General features: G+C 55.6%; 1 protein-coding gene across 1 annotated transcript in view; it reads right to left on the bottom strand.

Moving 5' to 3' along the window:
- Window positions 1-2,493: 2,493 nt before the first annotated feature.
- The window catches only part of CACNA1E (calcium voltage-gated channel subunit alpha1 E), a 114,035-nt gene continuing 95,071 nt past the window's right edge, over window positions 2,494-21,457 (bottom strand). The window contains exons 37-49 of the mRNA XM_075710071.1: window positions 20,338-20,429; window positions 19,747-19,912; window positions 19,432-19,559; window positions 16,665-16,761; window positions 10,122-10,227; window positions 8,877-8,984; window positions 8,237-8,337; window positions 7,833-7,939; window positions 7,047-7,155; window positions 5,583-5,711; window positions 3,907-4,087; window positions 3,616-3,809; window positions 2,494-3,033 (exon numbers count right to left, since the gene is read on the bottom strand). Of these exons, the coding sequence (XP_075566186.1) occupies window positions 2,494-3,033; window positions 3,616-3,809; window positions 3,907-4,087; window positions 5,583-5,711; window positions 7,047-7,155; window positions 7,833-7,939; window positions 8,237-8,337; window positions 8,877-8,984; window positions 10,122-10,227; window positions 16,665-16,761; window positions 19,432-19,559; window positions 19,747-19,912; window positions 20,338-20,429 (2,058 nt within the window). The remainder of the gene's footprint in view (window positions 3,034-3,615; window positions 3,810-3,906; window positions 4,088-5,582; window positions 5,712-7,046; window positions 7,156-7,832; window positions 7,940-8,236; window positions 8,338-8,876; window positions 8,985-10,121; window positions 10,228-16,664; window positions 16,762-19,431; window positions 19,560-19,746; window positions 19,913-20,337; window positions 20,430-21,457) is intronic.

Here is a 21,457-nt window from a genome sequence, read left to right as displayed (position 1 = left end):
TCACAGATGGCTGGAAGGGGACAAGTGATGCCCAGAAGGGGACAGAAGATGCCCATGCTGCTAGCCAGCACCCGGAACCTTCCCCACAGCTGCATGGGGCATGGCTTGCCCCCAAGCACCGAGATGAGGGATGCAGGAGCTGAGCCAGAGCAATCGAGAGGGCTTCCTGGAGAATTTTTGGATCATTTGGCAGCTGGAATTGTCTGTTCAGGAAGTGGGGGGCCAGCAGGGCCAGCAGAGGTGCCACCCACCGGCAGGGACCAATCAAGGCAGCAGGAGGTTTTGGCCCCATAAGCAAAACCTGCTCCTCAGGTGTGCAGAGGGCAGCTTGACCATTAGAAAGAGGGGTTTTGGTCCATGACTGAGCCCAGGCTTGGGCAGCCTTTGGAGCTGGTGGGATTTGCTTCTCACAAAGCAGAGCTCCTCTGGGCGAGCTCACAAAGCAATCGGGGCAGGAGCTGATCTGCACATGCAGGAATGGGGATGTTTGTGCCCATAGCATCTTTTGGTCAGGAGAAGACATGGGTTATCCAGGACCAAAGCAAAGCCTGGCCAGAGCTGCTGCTTGGCCAGCCAGAGGGGCTGGAGAACAGCCCCAAGGACCCTGACCACAACCCACAGCAGAGCAAAGCCATGGGCAGGAGGAAGGGCAGGACGAGAGCTGTGCCACCTCCCTCTGCCCAGCCCAGCGGGCTGAAGGCCACGTCCCATCTGCACACAAATGGCCATGCATGGTCCAACCACACTGACCAGGCCCCCAGCCCATGGAGCAAGCCCTTCCCTGAGGCTCCAAAGGCACAGCACCCTCCGGCTCCCCAGGACCACGCTTGGGGTGAAGACGGACACAGCTCAGCAGAAACACACCAGTGTTTGCCAGGGTGAGACACCCATCACCACAAGGCCACCAGCACCTCCTCAGGCTGGCAGGCAATGCATCGCAGCCACAGCTGAGGGTGCATGTGGATTGTTAGAGCTGACAGCACATAGTTGCCAGATTAATGAATGACCGGTGCTGGAAGGTGGCCCTGTACTACATTTTCAGTATTTGCAGGAGGCATGAGCCACCCTGCTCACCCCCCCCCAGACCACGCTCCTCTCCCAAAGCCCCACCAGCTCTCAGACACCCACCTGCCCCCACGCCGGGGCCATGGGGTTTGCAAACCCAGGCACCCCCATGGCAGCCCCCCTCCAAAGGGGGTGCCAGGTCCTGGGAGCAGGCAGGGGCCATGGCTGCAGGGGAAACCAAGGGAGGGGAGGTGCCGAAGCCGGGCTCCTCTGCCGGGAGGACAGATCTTAGGGTACCGTCACGCACGCACAACATCTTCTTTCACCTGCCGATGTGGCAATCTTCTTTTCCTGGGAAAACACAGCAAAGAGGCCTCTGAGAGGTTTGCCATCACCCACTTGGCACCGCTGGCGCCAAGCGAGCCGTACCCCCAGGGACAGCCCCGTCCTCATCCCTTGGGCATCCCACTCCCACAGGCACCGCACGGCACAGCCAGCAGCAGAGCTGCCTGAAGACCCCGGGCCACAGCCATGTCTAATGGAGAAAATGCAATTCCCACCACTGGAAACATCAGGGATGGGGCGAGGGGAGCGGGGTGACGTTCCCAATGTTCTGCTACAGCGACGGGTGCACAGCAGTGGGCAGTAAAAACCCCAAGGGGCTCCCCAGCATTGTCAGATGACTAAAACAAATCCATGTATGTGTATATCTTTATATATACAGCATATAAATATATATACACACACATACCGTATATACACACAGGCACACCTAGAGTTCTCCGTATATAAATAAATATATGTTGGTGGGAGACAGGATACATTCGGCAGCACTGAGCCCCCCCCCCCGCCCTGCTCCCGCCTGCCCCAGTACAAACCAGTTGGCTTTGGTTTTGCCCCCTCCCCAGCAGGCAGAGCCGCTCCGGTCTGCCTGGTGCACCCCGACCCCTTGGCCCACCGCACCCCGCCATCACACCTTGCCCCTTTTCTAGGCTGGATGAGACCCTCAGGGAGGGAAATTCAAAGCCACAGCAGCACAAGCCCAAGCGACAGAGCAAAGGGGGCCCCCGGTACCCCCTTGCTGGGACTCTCTGGCTTCGGGGAGCAGAAAACCATCAGGACGAGCCTTCCCGGGGGTCCCGCTCAGGACAGAGAGCGGGGCCGCAGCTGGGGAGGGCTCTCACTCGCCCCCCAGCATGCGCACCCAGCCGGGCTGCTCCACTGCCCATCAAATGCTTCTCTGTGCAGAAAAAAAAAGTGATAATAATAAATGAAAGTCGACAGATTTTAATTTTTTTTTTGCACAAAGACTTTTTTTTTTTTTTCTTTTTTTTCTCCCCCTCCGTTCCGGTCAGTTTGGTTTTCTCCTTTTCCCCTGCATTTGTTTTTGGTTTTGTTTCATTCCCAGGCGTGGCGAAGAGCATGCATTGGAGAGGGGCAGGGCGGTGGCGGGGCAGGGGGGAGCTGAGACAGGGTGGGGGGCAGCTTCTAGCACTTGTCGTCTTCCTCGGTGTCACTGAGCACGTCGATGCTGGCCCCGCACATCACGCCCTGCCCTGCCCCTCGCCTCCGCCGCCGGTAGTGCCCATTGGGCATCTGCCAGCTGTGCCGCAGCGGCGGGGCCGAGCCGATGGTGTTGGAGCGGCCGAGGCTGGTGGCGACGGCCGCCTCGAAGGTGAGCGTCTCCTCCTCACCGCAGTCTGAGGCGTGCGAGTCGTCGTGCAGGGCCAGGTAGGGCTCCGAGATGTAGCGTTGTGGGGTGGACTGTCGGCTCTGCTTCCCCGCCGGGGAGCTGGAAGACTCGGTCAGGCCAGCGGCGTTGGGCTCCAGGGTGGAGGAGAGGAGCGGGGACCCCCCCTCGCTTTCCTCGGCGGGCGGCGAGGCGTCTCCGGTGTGCCGCAGCATGGAGGCATAGGAGAGGAGTGGACGTGGCTTGGGGGGCACCGGCGGGAGCTGGCGGCGGCCTCGCCGGGGTGTGCTGGTGTCCGAGATGGAGGGGATGGAGCTTTCGCTCAGGGAGCCCGGTCCCTGCAATGCACCAAGACACGCTGGGGAATACAGGGGCAACGGGCAGTCCCCTGCACCCACTCACCCCCCACCCTGCGCCTGGGCTCCCCGGAGCATCTTCCTGCTTGGATGAGACCCTGCTGCGCCCTCGCCTGCCCCATCCCTGCCTCAGGGGCTGCTCCAGGGATGAGGATGGTGTCTGCTCTTGGTGGTCAAAAGTAAAAAGCACCCGCAAACCCGCTGTGGGAAGAGCTGACAGCTCACCAGCTGCTGGTACAGACCAGATGGGCAGCATCTCCATGGGCTTCGAGCACACTCAAGCACTGGCATCTCCAGGCTTGTGTAGCTGGGACACCTTGACCTTGGCAGTGACTGGATGCCACAGCGGTAAGAGGATCAGTGTGGAGATCCACCCCTCTCCCCAAATGTTCTGCAGGGTGCCTGAGAGCCCCAACCTGCTCAGCACACAGGGGACACAAAGATGCCACCATAGGGAGAAGACACAGTGCAGAGCTCATGGAGTTGGGGCTTATCTTCCCGGTTTTGGCAAGGGGCTTTTTCTACACCTCCCTTTGTGCTTAGGAAGGGGTTTTTGTCACCCACCTGCCTGTTGGGTGTCTGCGACCTGCCCTCGCTGGGTGACCGGGACTCACGCCGCCGCTCTGGTGACTCGTCATGCGCCTGGGGACTCCTCTCCTCAGAGTTGCAGCGGGAGATATCAGGGGACAGCAAGTGCTTACGCTCTTTGGATCGGCCCCGCTCCCTGCCGCCCGAGCGATGCCCATCGGACCGGTGGCCTGCAGGACATGCCCATCAGTCTCCACCATCCCCTCCCCAGGAGTGGGGAATGCTTGGCTGGGGGGTTTTTTGGCATTGGTGTGGGATGGGGCTCACCCGAGTCAGCATTGAGGCGCCGGGCGGAGAGCTGGAGCGAGGAGTGGTAGCTGCGCCGGCGGGACTTGTAGGTGTTGTCGCTGCTGCGCTCCATGGAGAACTCATCCAGCCAGGAGCTGTTGGTGCGCTTGTCCCGGATGGTGGAAAATGATCGCCGCATTGAGCTGGTGTCCGTCACCACCTGCAAGCAACCCCGGCCGGCCGGGGAGCGTGTTAGTGCCGCACAGGGCTGGGGGGGATGGCGGTCGAGCAATTACCAGTTCACCCATTATCACTGGCACACCAACCTCTGGGATGGGGAGATTCAGGGTGGTGGCACGACCAGCCTGAGCACAGCCCCCCAAATAATCTCTGCACAAATCAGGGGCGGGAGCAAAGTGGGGTTTAGCTTTTGTGTTTGTGAGCTCCCCTGTCCCAGCAGGCTGGGAACTGTGCTCCACAAGGAAAGCCAGCGACTGTGATTCAAGCCAAGGTTCTGCGTGTCAGGGAAAGAGCAGCAGCATCCTGCCCCGGGTGTGGGGAGATGGGGGGTACCAGGCCATTGCCCCCCAGGCTGTCTCGGCATCCCTCCCCACCTTGAAAACAGGGTGAGGTGGAGCAAACAGAGACATTGAAGAAGAAATCATTGACAGAGAGGGGATTCCCCAGTGCCCCTCACTCAGTGTTTATCTTCCTGGCCGCTGCCACTTTTCCAGACCCCTCCCTGGTCCTCATTTATTCCCATGTCCCCATCCCCTGCACTCCTTCCCTCTCTCCCTGCTCATGCTCTTGTTTTATCTTCCCTCTCCTTTTCTTTCTCCCTCCTATGCTTCTCCTTTCTACTTTCTCCCCTCCTTCTAGCTCATGTTCTCACATTTTGTGGAAAACATCACATCCTTCTATATTTTCCTTTGCTTTATTCTAGCAGCTTTTTGCTTCTGCAATCTCAGGCCATTCTCCCTGTCTTCTCTCCTCACACTGTACCCTTTCTGCTCCCATCTTCTCATCATCTCCCCTGCTGCCAAATGGTCCATAAAGCCCACAAGGCAAAGACTCCCTTCCTCTTCACACCTCCCCAAAGTGCCACGACATGTCACACCAGCACCGACACCAGGACCTCTGTGAGAAAGCAGACCCAGAGACTTCACAGCAAAACCAAATCCTGTAAGAGCATCTGTGTCTTGGTGGAGGCTGAGTACAAGACAGAACAACAGAGAAACCAGGCAGACAAACGAGGAGGTGAGATGTGGCCTGGGTTCCCCTGGACAGACGGAGAAGCATGTGTGTTGGGACAACAGGAAAGGAAGGAAAAGGTGTTTCATCACCTGGGAGATCATCTGACAGCCAGGTTGGGACTCCTTGAACCTCAGCCAGTGCCCAGGGCTGGAGGAAAGGAGGGGTGTCCCACTGCAGGGTGACCCTGCAACCTCCCAGCGTGGCCCTGCTCCACCATGGACCTCCCACATGAGCCTGGAGACCGATTCCCCTGGCTGCTCTCTGCTACCAGTGTCACCCATGTAGGGGAACAGCAGCTCTCCTACTTGTGCAGCACCCCAAAGATGGAGAGATGTTCCAACATTGGGGTGCTGGGGAAGCTGTGGGGCTCGTGGGACTTGCTCAGCATGAAGAGAAGCCCCAATGTTACCTGGTGGGCTTTGCTTGGACCTGGCACCCGTGGGGGCTTTGCTTGGTTTTACCTGGGGATCCACAGTGAGACGAGGCATGGAGGAGGCCCTCCCAGAGACAGCATGGTCCTGAGTGTCCACGGGAAGGCAGCTGCCACGGTTAGAGGGCTGCACTCTTTGAAACTCCCTAACCTCTGGCTCCTGGAAATAAACAGACAGCCAAGCTCTTGGGATGGGGTTGGAGCAGGGCAGCATGCTGCTTCTGTCCCATTTGCAGGGGACAGCCCTGCTCGCTCAACCGGGGGCAGAATTTAAGTGGGACAAAAAGGGAGTCTAAGACATATCATCCGTCACGTCACCACTGAAAAATAGTCACGATCCATTGCAGGTGAACCCAGATGTGGTGCTTCAGGCTCGCCTGATGACCAATTCATCTTGTACCTCTTCAGTGGCAGTGGAAATCTTGCCTGGATCTGGGGATGCCATGACTGCCCAGGCTTTAACTCCTCCTCCTTTTGCCAGAAGCAGGCAAACATAGGGGATTTTGTCTCTGACCCTGCTTTAAAGGCTTTCTGGCCACATCCCCATTAAAGGAAAGCATGCCAACCATGGCACCTTTGCACTTTCATTAATTCCCAATTTAGGGGACTCTTGTACAGGACATGGTGTCAAGGAGACGGGCAGGGAGTCACCCTGGAGATCTGCTAGGAGGTGACTTTATGGGGAGGGGGGGGTCTCATGTGCCACCTCCCTGCCAGCAGGACAGTGGCGTGCTCGGGGTGGCCAGGGCAGGGTACGCCCATCTGCGCGGTACACAGCTCACACAGAGTACTACAGACCCTGGGGACATGGACCAGGCTGGAGATGCACAGTGGTACAACACTGCATCTGACAAGCATCGGGGTGGTGCACGAATGCACACACAAACATGGAGAGAGATATATATAGATATGTATATATACACACACACACACACACACACAGACACTGCTGCTGCTGGCCGGCATGTGTGTGAGGCCGGAGGGGTGTACTCCCATTGGAGACAGTCTGACAGCTTGGTTTGGGACTGGGGACACCAGCACTGACAACAAAATGAACATGAATCCGAAAACATCAGATACCATCACTCAGCACGGGGTAACCCACTGAAATGAGCACTCAGTGGAAAAAAGAGCAGCCTGTGAAGAGAAGGATATTTTACTGCAGGACATTGGACCCTGGTCACAGCTCTTACCCCAAAAGTGCCTACCACTGCCTGGCCCCACCGGCCAGGGCTAGTCCAGGGATGGCTGCGTCCCCAGTGCCCAGACAGAGCATGAGGGACCAGAGCCCCAGCTGGGGGACACCCAGGGACATTTGTCCCCTGCTTTGGATCCATGCGTGACCCAGCAGCTGCCATCCCTTTGCTGTGCTCACTGCCACAGGGGCAGGGAGCAGCGTTTCACTACTGAGCCAGCAGCCACACACCTCCCTGTGCCCACCAGCATCCTCACTGGGACCACAGGTGAGCACCCACCAGGCAGTGCATGACTTTACCAGAGACTGGTGCTCCTGGAACTGCCCGTGGGCTGGATCCATGCATGCCAGCTGGAAGATCTCCTGCGGTGAGAGAGGGCTCAGCGAGGGGAACCCGCTCCGGCTGCTCCTGCAAAGATGGTCCAGCTTCAGGGAGGCCACAAGCTGAGTGCTGCCATCACTTGGGTATTGCCTCCTCAGCAGCTCAGAGCTGGGGAGCCCCCGTGCTTGCCCCCCAGGCTGTCAAGGCTGAGACCTCCAGGACAAACATCATGTTCCTTGGACAGCTGAAGCGGTTCCTGGGCAGGAGAGGACACCAGTGCCCCAGGTCCCACGGCAGCAGTGGGACATCCCAAGTACAGTGCCAGCAACTCCCACCATCTCATCTCAACTCCCAGCCAGGGTGCTGGGATCCCCCACCAAACCTGCACCTCCCAGGGACCCGCTGCTCAACTTCTCTGGAGGTTCAGGTCCATCCCAGACCCTCCTAGGTAAGAGAGCTTGCACTTAGTGCCAGGATGGTCCTACAAGAAGAGCATCCATGCAGACACCTGGCCATCCCCTTGGCCACCTCTGCTGCTATTGGTGATGCTGATGCACACCAGCTACCTGGGATCCTGCAAAAGTTTTGTGCTGGGAGCTTTCTGCCCAGAGCTTTCTGCCCAGGACTGGGTCTCCCCAGCTCTTGGCAGCTCTTTAACCCTACGTGCATCCCAGTTCCAGCTCCAAAGAACAAAACAAGGGCTGCAGGAACAGAAAAGAAACAGCAATACCTCCCCTCATTTATTTACTCATGTATTTACTCACAGGCCTGAGAGGGTGTCCTGCTGGAGGTAAGGCAGAGCCTTCGCGTTTGAGATGATTTCCTGCGGCAAGGAGGACGGCTCCATGCGCTGGAACATGGGGGCATTTTTCTGTATTGAGGAAAGGAAGAAGCTGAGGCTGTAGAAAATGCAGATGAACAACCAGTGCTTCACCATCCAAGCCCCCACTGCTTGGGAAGGCGACGGCATACTCGTGTTCGCTGTCAGGGACCGAGGATGCATGTATGCATGCCTTGTAGTTACCAAACCCCAACCTGTAAAACCACCTTCATCCCTCAGCTGCATCCCATGCAGCTGGCTGCAGGTTTGGTCGGGACATGGTAGAAAGCAGCGAGAGTGCTCTGAACTCCCGCCTCCTGCCCACCACGCGGCCTTGCTGAGCCTCACCTGCTCCTCCAGCTGCTGCCGCTGCTTCTTCGCTTTGCTCTGCTTGTAGTAATCCATGATCATCATGGCTGCATATATTTTGCCAACAGTCAGGTCAGAGGCTGAGAGCATAAGAGGGGAAGGAAGGTGGGGGACACTTTTGTCTTAACAGAAACAGCAGATCTGAAGGCACCAGCGCAGATCTCGGGAAGAGCCCTGCTGTGGGATACCCTGGTGACCCTCAAAGTCTGCTCACTGCTCCAAAACAGAGATGAACATCCAGACACTCCAGGTGGAGATAAAATGGATGGCCATGGCTTGAAAGCATCATCATAAACCACCAAGACACACATCTTCATCACATCATCATATGTAACAGAGCAAGTGATGATCAGCCTCCTGCCCTTAGATGCTCCAGAGATGATTTACAGAAGACTCTGGGTTTGGCAGGAGTAGATGACTGCAAACTGGGCATTTTTCAAGAGGGTTCCCAAGCAGCCAGGCAGAGCAAGGCAGAAGCCAGCCTGTAGCAACACAACCCCTTTTCCAACTTCTCCCGCAGCTGGGGACAGGTCTGCCAGGTTCCCACCTCCCTTTGGGAAGAAGCTGCTGCAGGTATGATGGAAACTTGGCAGCGATGACAGCCCTGCCAGAGACTCACTTTTTGGCATGGGTACCAACAGGTCAAGCATCTTCTGGGACAGGTGAGGCCAAATGGTCAGGATCTCCTTTTGAAGCTCAGAGTCTAACTGCTGCCAATCTGCACCACCTTGAACAGCGGGCAAAAAAAAAAAAATGGCCCAGGTACGTCAAGACCTGACACCAGAATCCAACTAAAACCACCCCTTTCCCATCCTGAAGTGAGGTTCACAGGCAGCAACCAGCTCGCTCTGGGCTGGGAGGGCCATCTTGCATCAGCGAGCCTGGTCTCCTGCTCTCACAGGGAAACTTTCCTACCATCCCCTCCATATGTGCCTCCATCTCCCCATCCCCTGCCCTCCCACTCAAAGCTGCCATCTTCAAGCTCGCCTTGGGTCCATCTCTGCGGCTCCAATCCTACTCCAGCCCACACACACCTGCTGCTGCCCCACTTTCTCTTTTCTGGTGAGCAGATCATGTGCTGGTGAAAGAGCAGCTCCACTTGGTTGAAATCCTTAAATATTCGGTGATGCTGTGCAAGGATAGCAGAGCTCTCTGGCCAGCGGTGAAGGGATTTGCTGAGCTTGGAACCCAGGCTCAAAGGGAGCTGTCAACACATGCCAAATGGAAACACCCAAGCCCGAGGCAACTCTGCCAAGCTGTAGGAGACCCAGGTTCAAATCTCTGCTTTATCTAGAGGGGCTTGAACCCAACGAGCTGTCTCAGCACTGGGCTTTTGCTGATATCTTGCCCTGGGTTGGGTTTTCTACCACCAGCTGAGCTGTTCCCAGGGGACATTTTATTGAAAATGGCATATTTCTGCAGAAAGCTTTTGATCTGATGAATCAGAGCATTTCCAACAACAACAACAAAGCAGGTTTTCCTGCTCTGAACATTATATCTTCCCTGAGAGATTTCTGTTCCCCAGCCTTAGAAAGCCAAGCACATGTGATCTTTTCCTTCCTTGGTTTGGTTTTGTACATGGGGAGGAAGGGGAATTCTCTCTCCTTTACACAGTAGACATCAAGCTGTTTCTGCTCTCTAGAAGCAGCTAGTGGAAAACTGGCCGCCTTTTCCCTAAAGAAATAGATTTTTTTTATAGAGAGCAGCAGAAATTTGCCTGTTCATGGTAATCACTTCCACCCACATGCCAGACTCCGGGTGGCCAACCCCAATTTGGCTGTGATGTCCTCAGCCTACCCAAAGGATGTGCTGGTCACTCTGAAACCCTCCTGGCTCTGTCCCCTCTCTACCCCACTGACCTTACCTTTGGCAATTTTGATGTCCAAGGCCGTGCGTATCAGTGCCATCAAGGTGGAGGTAAAATGGACCGTCATGTCTTCGGCCACGGGCATGTTCATCAGCACCAGTCTCTGCGCAAGAGAGAGAAGAAAACAGCGGACGGAAAACAATATCGAAAAACACATCGACCAGGCTGGAGGAAAAAAAATTAAACATTAAACAAAAGGGAAAAAAAAATTAAAAAATAAAAAGCAACAAAGAGTGTCAAAACAGCACAGCCAAAAAAGAAGGGCAAGGATCACCCCTCCACCCCCCCGGCTCCTTCCACCCCAGGACACCGGCTCACTGCCTTCCAGGGCTCCTCCTGCGCCCCGGGAACAGCCCCTGAGCCCCCCTCCACACGGCACCGGGGCTGCCACAGCACCCCCCGGCACTTTTGGGAAGACACACCTGATCCGTCAGGGATGCGGGCGTGGGGAATGCTTGTGAAGGGGAGAGGGGGCTCAGGTTTCTGTTCCCGGGTGGTTTGGCTTTCTGGCTCTCAACCCTTCCCATCTGGGGCAGGGGAGAGGAGGGTCCCTAACCTTCAGGGACTTCAGATCAGCTGGATTCCTCTAGCATGCTACATCCTGGCGCTCCCTTTTTGCGTCTTTCAGAGATGAAGGTTGCCAGCACATGCACAGGGTCCAAATTATCCAAGGGTGGGGAAGGGAAGGAGGGGAAGAAAAAGTGCAGAAGGAAAGAGAGAAGGGCAACCAAGGCAGGTTAGACACGCCATGCTCCTGCCCCACCCTGGCCAGGCGGGGTGCAAACCGAAGTGACCAGATCCACTTTCCAGAGAGTATATTTTGCTTTGTGAATACCTTGGGTCATCCCTTCCCTGCCCATTCCTTTTCCCCTGGCTTCTCTTGTCCTTTCCCTGCCTTCAAGCCTCCCTTTTTCTCCTGGAAAAGTGCGATGGTGGATGTATGCATGTGTGAACAAATACATGTGAGCTGGAGAGGGTGGCAGCACGTTTGCAAGTGTGCAGAAATCCCCCCTTTGCTAGCCCTGAATGCTGCTGAAAGAGCTGCAGGCAGCAGCCTGTGGCCAAGGAAAGCTTCAGTTTGCTCCAGACCTGGACAACACATTGCTCTGTAGCTCCGGGTTCTGTCCTAGCAGCTGCTGCCCTCAGCAAAGCCACTCAGCTCCTACCCCATGTCCTTCAGGGCTTCCCACATTCCTGCTCCATGCCTACACAGCCAGGAGCACACTGCGTCTGTGCCATGAGCTGACTGCTGGCCACTGCCCCAGGAGGAGCACGGGGGTAAAACTCAGAGCCACTTCTTGAAGGCACCTGGCTTTGCCCTGCACAAGCCATCCTTGGCATAGCTCATGCCAATGCACCTGGCTCCTCACGCACTGCAGAGCTGCTCCTTCAGGATATGTCCTTGCTGCCCACCTGCTTCCCATCTCCATGGGCTTTATTTAGCCCTGTTTCTGAGCTGGCTGGGACAAAGATGGTTCCAAGCCCAGGGTATGAGCTTGGGCCAGTGAGCTCCCGGGGACATCCTACCCTCCCAACTGTGCTACGGGGTCGCTCCTCACCTCATTTTCTCCAACCCTCCCACTTCCACACTACTGCTGATCCTGCCCCTCCTCTTCCACTGGGGTCTTCCACCCCAGAGCTCCTCGGGCTTGTGAGTGACCATGGCAGCGTCACATGTGTGGGCAGTGGAGACCAGCCAGTGTGGCCAGGACTCTTCTGAGCACACCAGGCTCCCCAGGAGAAAGCTAAACACATGTTGTATGCCCCCAATGCCTCCCCAGCTCCCTCCAGCCCCACCTCCCGCAGCTCCCTCGAGCCCCGGCTCCTGCTCGGCTCTAGCCCCCATAGAAGGAAGGGTTGATCTACCTTATAGGCCACTTTGGAAGGACATCTCTTGCCGAGGCCTAGCGGTGGTGACATAAGAGTCAGCATTTCATACATCTCAGTGTAATGGATTCGGCCACTGCTCATGAAGGGGAAAGGGGAGGGAGGGTGATGCAGAGAGAGAGGAGGCATTCCCAGAGAGCAGAAAAACGTACAAACAAAAATAGTACAGGAAAACAGGAGAGAAAAAACAAACGGACAAACAGGAAAAGAACAGGAAACCCGTTAATCAAGGCAAATCATACGAGAGACTGTCCTGATGTGGATTTATAGCACTGCTCACACAGACCCAGGAATGCTGGCAGAAAGCAACTCACTCCTCTACTCTCTGCTGCTGGCCTCAAGCGCCTGTCTCACTAGCAGTCTGGGAGTCCTTCTCTGGTCTCAACCGCTTTCCTAAAGCCCTCCAGCAGCCCCCAACTTGTCCCACAGGTTCCAGGGCTGTGTGTGAGTGGTATAAATCAGATACACGGCACTCAAGCCATGGGTTATTTGAGATAATGGTGGTTTGCACCACAGTGCTCTGTGGCCTCCGTAGCGTCTTCCCTCCGGTGGGGGGCCTGGGTATTGCTTTGCATTGCCACCTAACCCATAGCCAGAAGGCTGTGTATCCCCAGCTCATAAGGTCTATGCAATTGGGAGGCAGCATCTTGCATAGAAGGCAGTGGGCCAGGGTCACTTGTCAAAGGAAGATGCCCAGTTGCTTCCGTCTGGCTCTGCGGATGGACCACTTTCCCACCATGCACCAGTGCAAAAGGCATGCTGAATTGGCTGAAAAAAAAAAAAAACGGGAGGAAAAGTTGTACATGCCATGCTCCCGCCCTGGCTCTCTCCCACATGCGGCTGCAAGTTCCACCAGGTTGGAGTTTAAAGAGTCTCAGCAGAGGCAGCTGTTTGGGCCTTCCAACATTGGGGTTCATTTGGGTTTCCCAAGGGAGGCAGCTAGGATGGACCCCCACCTCGCGCTCCTCTGCTCTGTAAGGACTCGCCTAGGGTTGCTGTAGTGAGGAACGCTACCAAAAATGGGCCACCCGATGACGCCTTGAGCCCTCTGCCAGGCTGAGATATTTGGGCTATGCCTCCCTCTCTGTGCACATCCAGGAGGCTGCTCAGTACATGTCCCAGGGATTCTGGGCTCGGCCACCTCTTCTTCCCCTTGTGCCAGGCTTCCGACCTGCACTGCAATGTTCAGGGTGGTTAATGGGCACAAGCAACCTCGCAACAGCAAAGGCATTGACCCTTACAGCTGGGCTGGGAGGATGCTGCTGGAGAGGAACCCATCTCAGCCAGGGTGGCCTGGGAGAGAGGGCACTGCTGAAAAATTAAGCACTCCCCGTGGTATCCTGGCCAATTCCCTACTCGTGTGCTGAGAGCAGTGTGAAAAGGGGAGAAGACACTTCCTCTTCTCAGCGGGTACCAGATGGTTTGGAAGCAGCCCCTTGGCCAAAGAGGCCCCCACCAAGATCAGTCCTGACATTTTGGATGTGAACTAGGGATGATGATGACCCACAATGGGAGCTGTTTGGGGTGCAGGCACAGAGAACCAGCTGGGCAAGCTAACCCCTTTGGGACCTGACACACCTAAATGAGTTGGAAAGAGGATTGATAACAACACTGGAGACTATTAAGTGGGATGATCAAGAGGAAATATCCAGGTCCAGAAGTCCATAAAGCAGCACCCTGGTAGAACTGGATGCGCACTGACTTCAGGTGTCTGAAGGGGAGAAGATGACTTCAAAATTTTCATCCTCAAGAACTTTGTCCAAAAAAAGAAGCAAGACAGTGATCTTCCACCCACCCTTCCTGGCAGGGGGGATTTTAGTGTACCCAGCACATATCAGACACTGTCTTTCATACCGAAATTCTCTGCACGATGAAGGAAGAATGGATTCCAATGAAAAGAAGAGTTTGCATCAGTGACCAAGAAGGACCACAGTCTGTTCTCACAGACAGGCTGCATACTTTGCTGCTTCTCAGAGCCGAGACCTTAAAGCGTCTTGAGCAGCACAGCAGTGCCCAGAAACCACATCCCCATGGAGTGAAGCGCAGGAAGGAACGTGGAATGACATCCTTCTGAATAGGATGGCTCCCAAGAGCTGGTCCCAGCACCCGCTCCAGGTGGATCCTTGATGGGAGAGCTGGCCATCTGTCCTGTGTCTGGATGGAGATGTGCCCTGTGGCTGTGCCCTGTGTAAAACTGCCAGGCACTAATGGCTTGTCCTGGTGCTCTGAGAGAACCCTGTGAGTGATGGAGGGGGAAATCTGGGAGACGTCTTTCCTCCTGTGGTTAGGAAATAAGTACTGTGTCATACCAGGCTGTTAGGAACAGAGTACCAGAACAGCAAGTGATGTGAGAGTAGGTTCAGGAGCAGGAATTCTCCATAGGGACATGAATGTCTGGAGCATTTGCCTGACCCATGACTGTCTCAAGGGCTATGTTTAGGGGGCAAAAGTGATGCCTTGATTCATTTTTGCATGACTGCTAGAAGCAGAGGGGATGAAGAAAGGTAGAGATAGCCCCAAGGAGTGGAGCTGTCTGCCAGGATACAGTCCCAGCAAGATTTGGTTACAAGACCTGTTCTCCCCAGCATAAGGACAGAGTGTGCTGGACTTCCATGAGAAGCCTTCCTGCATCAATGCCCCTTTGCTAGCCCACCTGCAGATGACCTAGCAGGTACGCTTCCATACTATGCTGCACCACTATGCTGCATCCTGAACTTGCCCAAGAACCATCTCTTCCAGAGCAGGCTGTCCACTACTCCATAAACACATTGGTGGTTGTTTCTGCAAGTCATCATTGTTGCATTGCCTGGTAGGAGAGGGGTGTGGGCTCCAGGAATATGAACCTGTGCACTGTGATCTGAAGGGCAGGCTCACCAAACTGAAAGGTGAGCAAGCTGGGTTGGCATTTTGGGATCTGGACCATGGTGGCAAGATGCAATGACAACGTGGGTTTTCTTTCTTCATCAGTTGCCTTTTGGGAATTGTTCCAGGGCATTAGGAATTCCCGAAAAATCTCTCATGTCCTTGAAATACCCCATGCACAGGGAGGAGGAGACCAAGGTAACACAAGGAAGAGATGGGGATGGTCTCCCTCACATGACTGCAAAAGCTGGTCTCACTCTCTCTGCCTCCACCGCCTCTTGAGTTTATCCACCTTCACTGCTCTGTCCATCCCACAGAGTCAGCAGAAGGCCCAGACTGCTGCAGGGCTCTCTCTTCCCAGGAAGCATTACAGGTACCCTTCTCAGCATCAGGTGATCAAGCCTAGGAGAGCAGAATTTGCCAGTGAAGCCCTGATGTCAAATGAGAAAGACTAGGACTCTCTCTTGAAGGTGTCTTCTGTCTGCAAGGACCTGAGCAAGTGCCCTTGGAAAAGCTGCCATCCTTTGCCAGGGATGCAACAAAGAGCAGAAAGACTGCAAGGAGTCCTTCCTTGAATGGATGAGCCATCTGAGATTCTTGCAAGAAGTCTCCTATCCCTAACACCTCTTCATAAATGAGATGACCAAGAGTCCAGGTCTTGTCTCACCTGCTCTGCTTTACTTCTCATGGTCTACTTCAAGATTCCAAATGTGTGCATCATCCCCGTGACCAACTGTGGAGGGTGACAGACCCGCTCCAGGGATGCTGGCTGGAAGAAGCATTTCTGATGTGGCAGGGAGGATGCCACAGCTACAACACAACATGCCAAGGAACCCTCTTCCCCTGCAGAGCCAAGATCACAGGCTGGGGGCATCTGAGCTTTCCTCGTACATCTCCTCAGATGCTGCAAGGGATGCAGAGGGAAAAGCGAGCTCTGTGGTTCATCCTTTTGTGCCATGAACACAGGCATGGGTATTGTGGCACTTCAGAGAATACAGCAGGTGCAGGATTTTGCTCAACTGTCACTCCAAAATATTTTTTTTTTAAAATGTGCAAGTCAGAAAGACACAAGGAAGCCAAACTGCTGCCATGGACTCATGGCCAGCAGCTGGGAGCTTGGCTCAAGCAGAGGGAGAGGAGATGTTGAGCTCCAGAAATGTGCCCAGGTGCCACCTCCTCCCAACACATCTGGGAAGCCAAGGGCAAGACTAGCAAGAGTCCTGCTCCCCAGAGAGGTGGTTGTGTGTCCTCTGAGTGCCACACTTGCAGAAGGGTCTGTTGGGCACAGCACAGCATCCCCCAAAGTTAGGGGTCACCCTGGCCTCCCCACCCTCCTCCCAGTCCTCACTCTCCAAAACAACAGCAAAGTCCCCAACATCCTCCTGCCTTTGGTCCCCCTTCCCTCCCCCCCAGGAGTAAACCACATCTGAACCCCCAAAAAACTCCTGCTCCCGCGTGAAGGCACTTTGAGAAGTTAAGCAGGGATGGTGGCATTTGGCCCGGCACCATTCAGGGGCTCTCTGCGCCAATGGAGCCGGGGTTGGGGGGCTGGCTGGGGGACGCAATTTGTTGAAACCCACCCCAGGAGGCTCTGAGCCCCTTTTGGCCCCACTCATGCCTCCCCTCGAGGAGGACAGCTGCTGGCTCTGGGAGGCCGCGGACCTCTTTAAACTCGAAGGAAAGCAACGTCAGGGTTCCCTCGGGAGGCGCAGTGGTGGTGGAGCAGGGGGGGAAGGAGGGGTGGATGGTGCGTCCCGTGGCCAGGTTGTGGCGGAGGACTGGGAGGCAAACCTTGCACGCCACCCTGTAGGGGCAGTTCTCTCCTAGGCCCAGAGGAGGCGAGATCACCCGTACTAATTTGTACATATCCTTATACGAGATCCTGCCGCTGCAAAGGAAGCACAGGTGGGTTAATAGGACACTGAGAGGGTGGAGGGGAGGATGGAGAGCTTAACGGGGGAATGCTGGGGCCATCCGTGGGGCAAGATCCTTGGGGGTGCACAGCTCTTCTCCTTCTGGCTCTGTCAGACCCAGAGAGGGGAAAGCTGTGGGCATCAGCTACTTCTGCACCATGAGTCAGCTCATACCTCCTCACACTGACCCATCTTGACCCTGGAGAAGGACAGTTTTGGTGGTGAACACCACCCCATCACCCTTCCTCATTGTGCCCCTGGCCGTCTGTGCCTGGTGGGAGAGGGCTGGGATTTTAGGCAGGGTGAGACTGCAGCTTGGTTGGATTCTCGCCACCACGAGCCCTTTTGATGGAGTTGTGTCCCATCACACCACCAGAGAGCCTGCCCTTGCATGGCCAACTCTCTGGTCCTCGCAAGGTCCCAAGGAGGTTAGCAGCTGAGTCCCTTGTATCTCCAATATCTGGGGAACCTGAGATGGGGAGAGATAATGTGACCAGCTGGTGACTGGTGGCTCTGGCACTAGCACCTAGGTCTCTCGCAGTCCAGTCCTGTGCTCTGACCACCAGACCACGCTCTGCCAAGGGTACACATTATCAGAAGCAAACCCTCCCATACACACACCCCTTCTCACCCACAGAAGCACACCTCCCCAGACCCAGGTGCAGTCATCGCAGGATACGGCCTGTATCCCTCCTGCACTGACTGAAATAACAAAGCCGTTGAGGCGGAGAGCTAGCAGGAGAGGGTGCAGGGGCCACCGGGTGCTGAGCTCCCCACTCCACTCCAGAGCAGACCCCCTCGGGAAGCAGGACCGTGTGGGGTGGAAGTGCTGAGGTGCAGTGTGCTGCAGCCTCCTGGGCATCCTTAGACAAGCTTGGAGGGAAACCGCACGAGGAGGCAAGATCAGCGTTACCGTCCTACCCGGCGCCTTTGCCTCTGGTTTCTCCTTGCTCTCCTCCCATCCCATCTGCATCGCTGGCCAGAGTTAACCCAGTCATCTGGGCAAAACCCATCCCTGAGCTCCCCTGGTGTTGGGCAGCCTCCCTGCAAGACCTTCATGTGATGGTGTCGGTGTCAGGATGCAGAACTGCTGCCCCACTCAGGTAATGGGACCCATTCAGATGTACTCACCCGTTCCTCACTTAGCAATGGGGGCCAGGGCTGCCCCCACAGGCCCATCACCACCAGCGCCTGTGCACGTCCCCTAATCACTGGCTACATGTGATGAAAGAGCACGACTTGCTCAGAAATCAGAGGAGTGCATGGCATCAATAGGACAGCTCAGGCACTTTTCCAGTGACTGTCCTGGAGACCCAGGCCACCAACATGCGGGGTGAGAGTGAATGAAGTGCCTGGTGTGAAGAAATCCTTCCCAAAAGACACAGGTGAGAAGCCCCACAGCAAGCAGCTGGGTGTTTCTCTGCTCTCGCCTCTCTCTTCTCTAGTTGTCCATCAAGACATCTGCTCACCCATGCTGACCTCTCCCCCTTGCACAAGGCACAGTCACCCGCTAACAAGCAAACCCACCTGCTCATGGGGGCCTTGCAGAGCAGTGAGAGTGCTGAGGGAGGCCATGCGGGGAGGAACCTGGCCAGCACTGAGCTGCACAGGGTTGGACAGAAACAGTGGAGGAAACTATGCCAGGAGCTGATGATATTAGCCATAAATAATATCTTGGCTGGAGCTGGTCTCTCGAGGGGCAGGACATTAGCAGTGGAGGTGAAGAGTCTACAAAGGGAGTGTGTGTGGCTGCCAAGGGCTCTCGAGCTAAGACTGCCCATGCTCCCCAGCACACTGGTAGTGGGTAATGGCTCCAAAGAGGCTGTCCCTGGTCTGGGGGAGGAATGAAGGGGCCACACAAGATGCCTTCATGGAGCTGGGAATGAGTGTAGGGCAAACATGCTCCCAGAGCTGCTGAGGGCTCCACACTGCTCTAGGGATGCTCCAGACCATGCTGGGAGGAGCAGCACAGAGCAGCTCCTCTGCACAGCAGTGGGAGCAGAGCCAAAGCCTGGCCATCCAGGGTATATATGGCCACTGTGAACCCATCCCATTGCTGGGAACAGGCTGCTGCCTGCAAATGGGAGCCCTGTTCGCTGGGGTCATCAGCAAAGGCATGAGTGCAGAAAACAAAGTCCTCCTGTCTCTAGAGGGGTGAGTGGGCTGGCCAGCATAGGAACACAATTTCCGAAGCCCATCAAACCCATTTCACAGGTGACTTGGCAGGAGTCCAGCAGACCCCCAGTGTCTCCCCACAGAGACACACTCAGCCCTGCTCTGATGGTGAGCTGTGGGTGCTGGGGACCAGGCAATGGAGCCGTTCTCAGGACAGAGGCACCCAGCTGGTGCACCGGGACAGGGAAGGAGGCTGAGAGGGACCTGCCTGCTGGCCGGGGAGGAGAGGAAGAGCAGGAATCTCCAGCACTCAGGATAAATACCATGGCAAACAGTGAACATCACCCAAGACACCTGTGCCACCAGGCATTGTAGGAACTGGCTGCTGCCGTTGTAACAACTGCAAGTGAGAGTAGCCCTTCCCTGACCGTCCCAGGCATCACAGCCCATTTCCAATTGCAGAACACAGAGACACCTATTTAAAACCAGCTCTGAGAGGTTGCTCAGGAGAGAAGGAGCTGGCTACATACCACGCTGCTCTGTCATACTCTGCCCAGATCCGGACAAACTCATCTAGGTGGTGAGGTCCCAGGATGGAGGAATCCCGAGTCAGGTATTCAAAATTGTCCATGATGACCGCCACGAACAGGTTGAGCATCTAAGTGAAAGGGAAAAAGGCAGAGAGAAAGGAAAGTGGGAGGAGAGGGAGCAGAGAAGGGAAGGGAGAGAGAAAAGGAAGTGTAATCATGGGAAGATGGAAGATGGCAGATGACCCTACGGCAGGGGTGCAAGTTGGGGGGGCTGATGAGAGGGACCCCCAGGGCTCTCAGGGGGGAGGAACTCACCAGGAAAGAGCAGAAGAAGATGAAGGAGACGAAGTAAACATAGGCCAGGTCAGTGCCACAGCGCTCGTTCTCGTTCTGCCCAGATGTCGCCGTCGTGTCCGGCTCACAGCCTTTGCCCTCCAGGCAGGACAGCATGATCTCCTGCCATGCCTCTCCCGTGGCACTCCTGTGCCCAACACAGCCATGCTCAGCAGCTCGCGGTGGCACGGGATGCAGCAGGATGTCCCCAAGAGAAGCCTCACAAGAAACTGTGCAACCCTCTACCCAAATTAAGTACATCTCCAGCGTGCAGAGGAGCGAGGCCCTGGGTCAGCAGCAACTGAACTGGACCCACATGAGTGCAGCCATAGGGGTGTAGCTCCTGGCACGCAGGGACAACTTCACCCAGCCAGGCTGTCCAAAGAGATAGGAGATGGCCATCCCTTTTGGGGCAGGGTGAAAAAAAAAAAAGAGTTCCTGTGTTGCCCAGCTGCTCTCTAGCACCAAAAGCTGACCTCCACCAAACAGCCTGCGGTCAGAACCTCCCCAGCCCAGCTCCTGGCACATCTGTGCCCAGAAACGCTGCCAAAGGAGTTTTCTATGGTTGCTTACCTGAAGAGGAGCATGAGGGAGCCCAGGAAGCTGCGGAAGTTGTTGTGACGGTTAATGTGGCTTTCCTCATCTAGTTTGATATTGCCAAAAACCTACAGGAGGGAGAAAAAGGGCTCAGTTATTCAGGCAAGAGCTCGTCAGCTGGAGGAGTTGCTGCATGTTCACCTTGGCTCACAGGCATGCACTCCTGTGCTGCAGGGACCGATCCTGCCCCAGGTCCGTCACCCTCAGCACAGCTGGCCCCCAAAGCAGCCAACACCCATCCGCTCTGTGCAATCCCCCATGAAAAGCACCACAGCAAATGCACACTGGTGCACAGCCAGCAAGCCGAGGAGCTGGCGCTGAGCAGCCATTGGGGAAGGAGACTCTCCTCTCCTTAGCGGGGATTTGCAGTGGGCGGCAAAGGCTGCGAGAGGCCGAGCTGCCATGGAAACAGGAGCACGGACGACCTGGGAACAACCGAGTCCAACCGCTCCACATCTGTCCCTCTGCTGTGCTATAGGCAGCATCCGAGCACCGCATGGTCCTGAGCGTGCCAGAGGCCCAGGGACGAGTCACACCACCTTGGGTGGGTGCTGGGTCACAGTCCTGGAAACTCCCAGGAGCTTTTCCCTTGGTGGGGAAATGGTCCGTGATGCCAGGGTTGGGTACAGCAGTGCAAACAGGGTGGGGAAGGGCTCAGTGAGGGAGGGACAGACCGACTGCTAACCCACCATGGACAGCCAGACACTGGGGACTACCATGCCCAGGGCCAAAAGAGGCAACAAAGCCCCAAACGTGGACAATATCCTAATAATGACCCACACCCAAGGCCATGGTAGGTCATAACAAACATTCATAAAGTGCCTCAAATAGGAAAAATGTGCTGTTATTACTGTTAAATAAATATTCCACTTTCCATGAACCTAAAAATACACTAACTGCGGAGTATTTTTTTCCCTGTACAGGTTTTTTGGAATGTGTAATTGTAGAATATTTTCTGCCTCCAGCTATTTTGCTCAAATAACGCCCACAGACTTTACTGCTTGGGGATTTGTTCACAATGGTGTGAAAAAAAAATAAAATAAATCAAATACTACCACACAGCAGGGAGGGAGGCTGAGTCAGATGGCGGCTGTTT

Source organism: Pelecanus crispus, chromosome 5 (genome assembly GCF_030463565.1).
Source record: "Pelecanus crispus isolate bPelCri1 chromosome 5, bPelCri1.pri, whole genome shotgun sequence".
Classification (NCBI taxonomy): domain Eukaryota; kingdom Metazoa; phylum Chordata; class Aves; order Pelecaniformes; family Pelecanidae; genus Pelecanus; species Pelecanus crispus.
The sequence above is the reverse complement of the archived record's forward strand: the minus strand, read 5'-3'. Positions and strand labels throughout refer to the sequence as shown.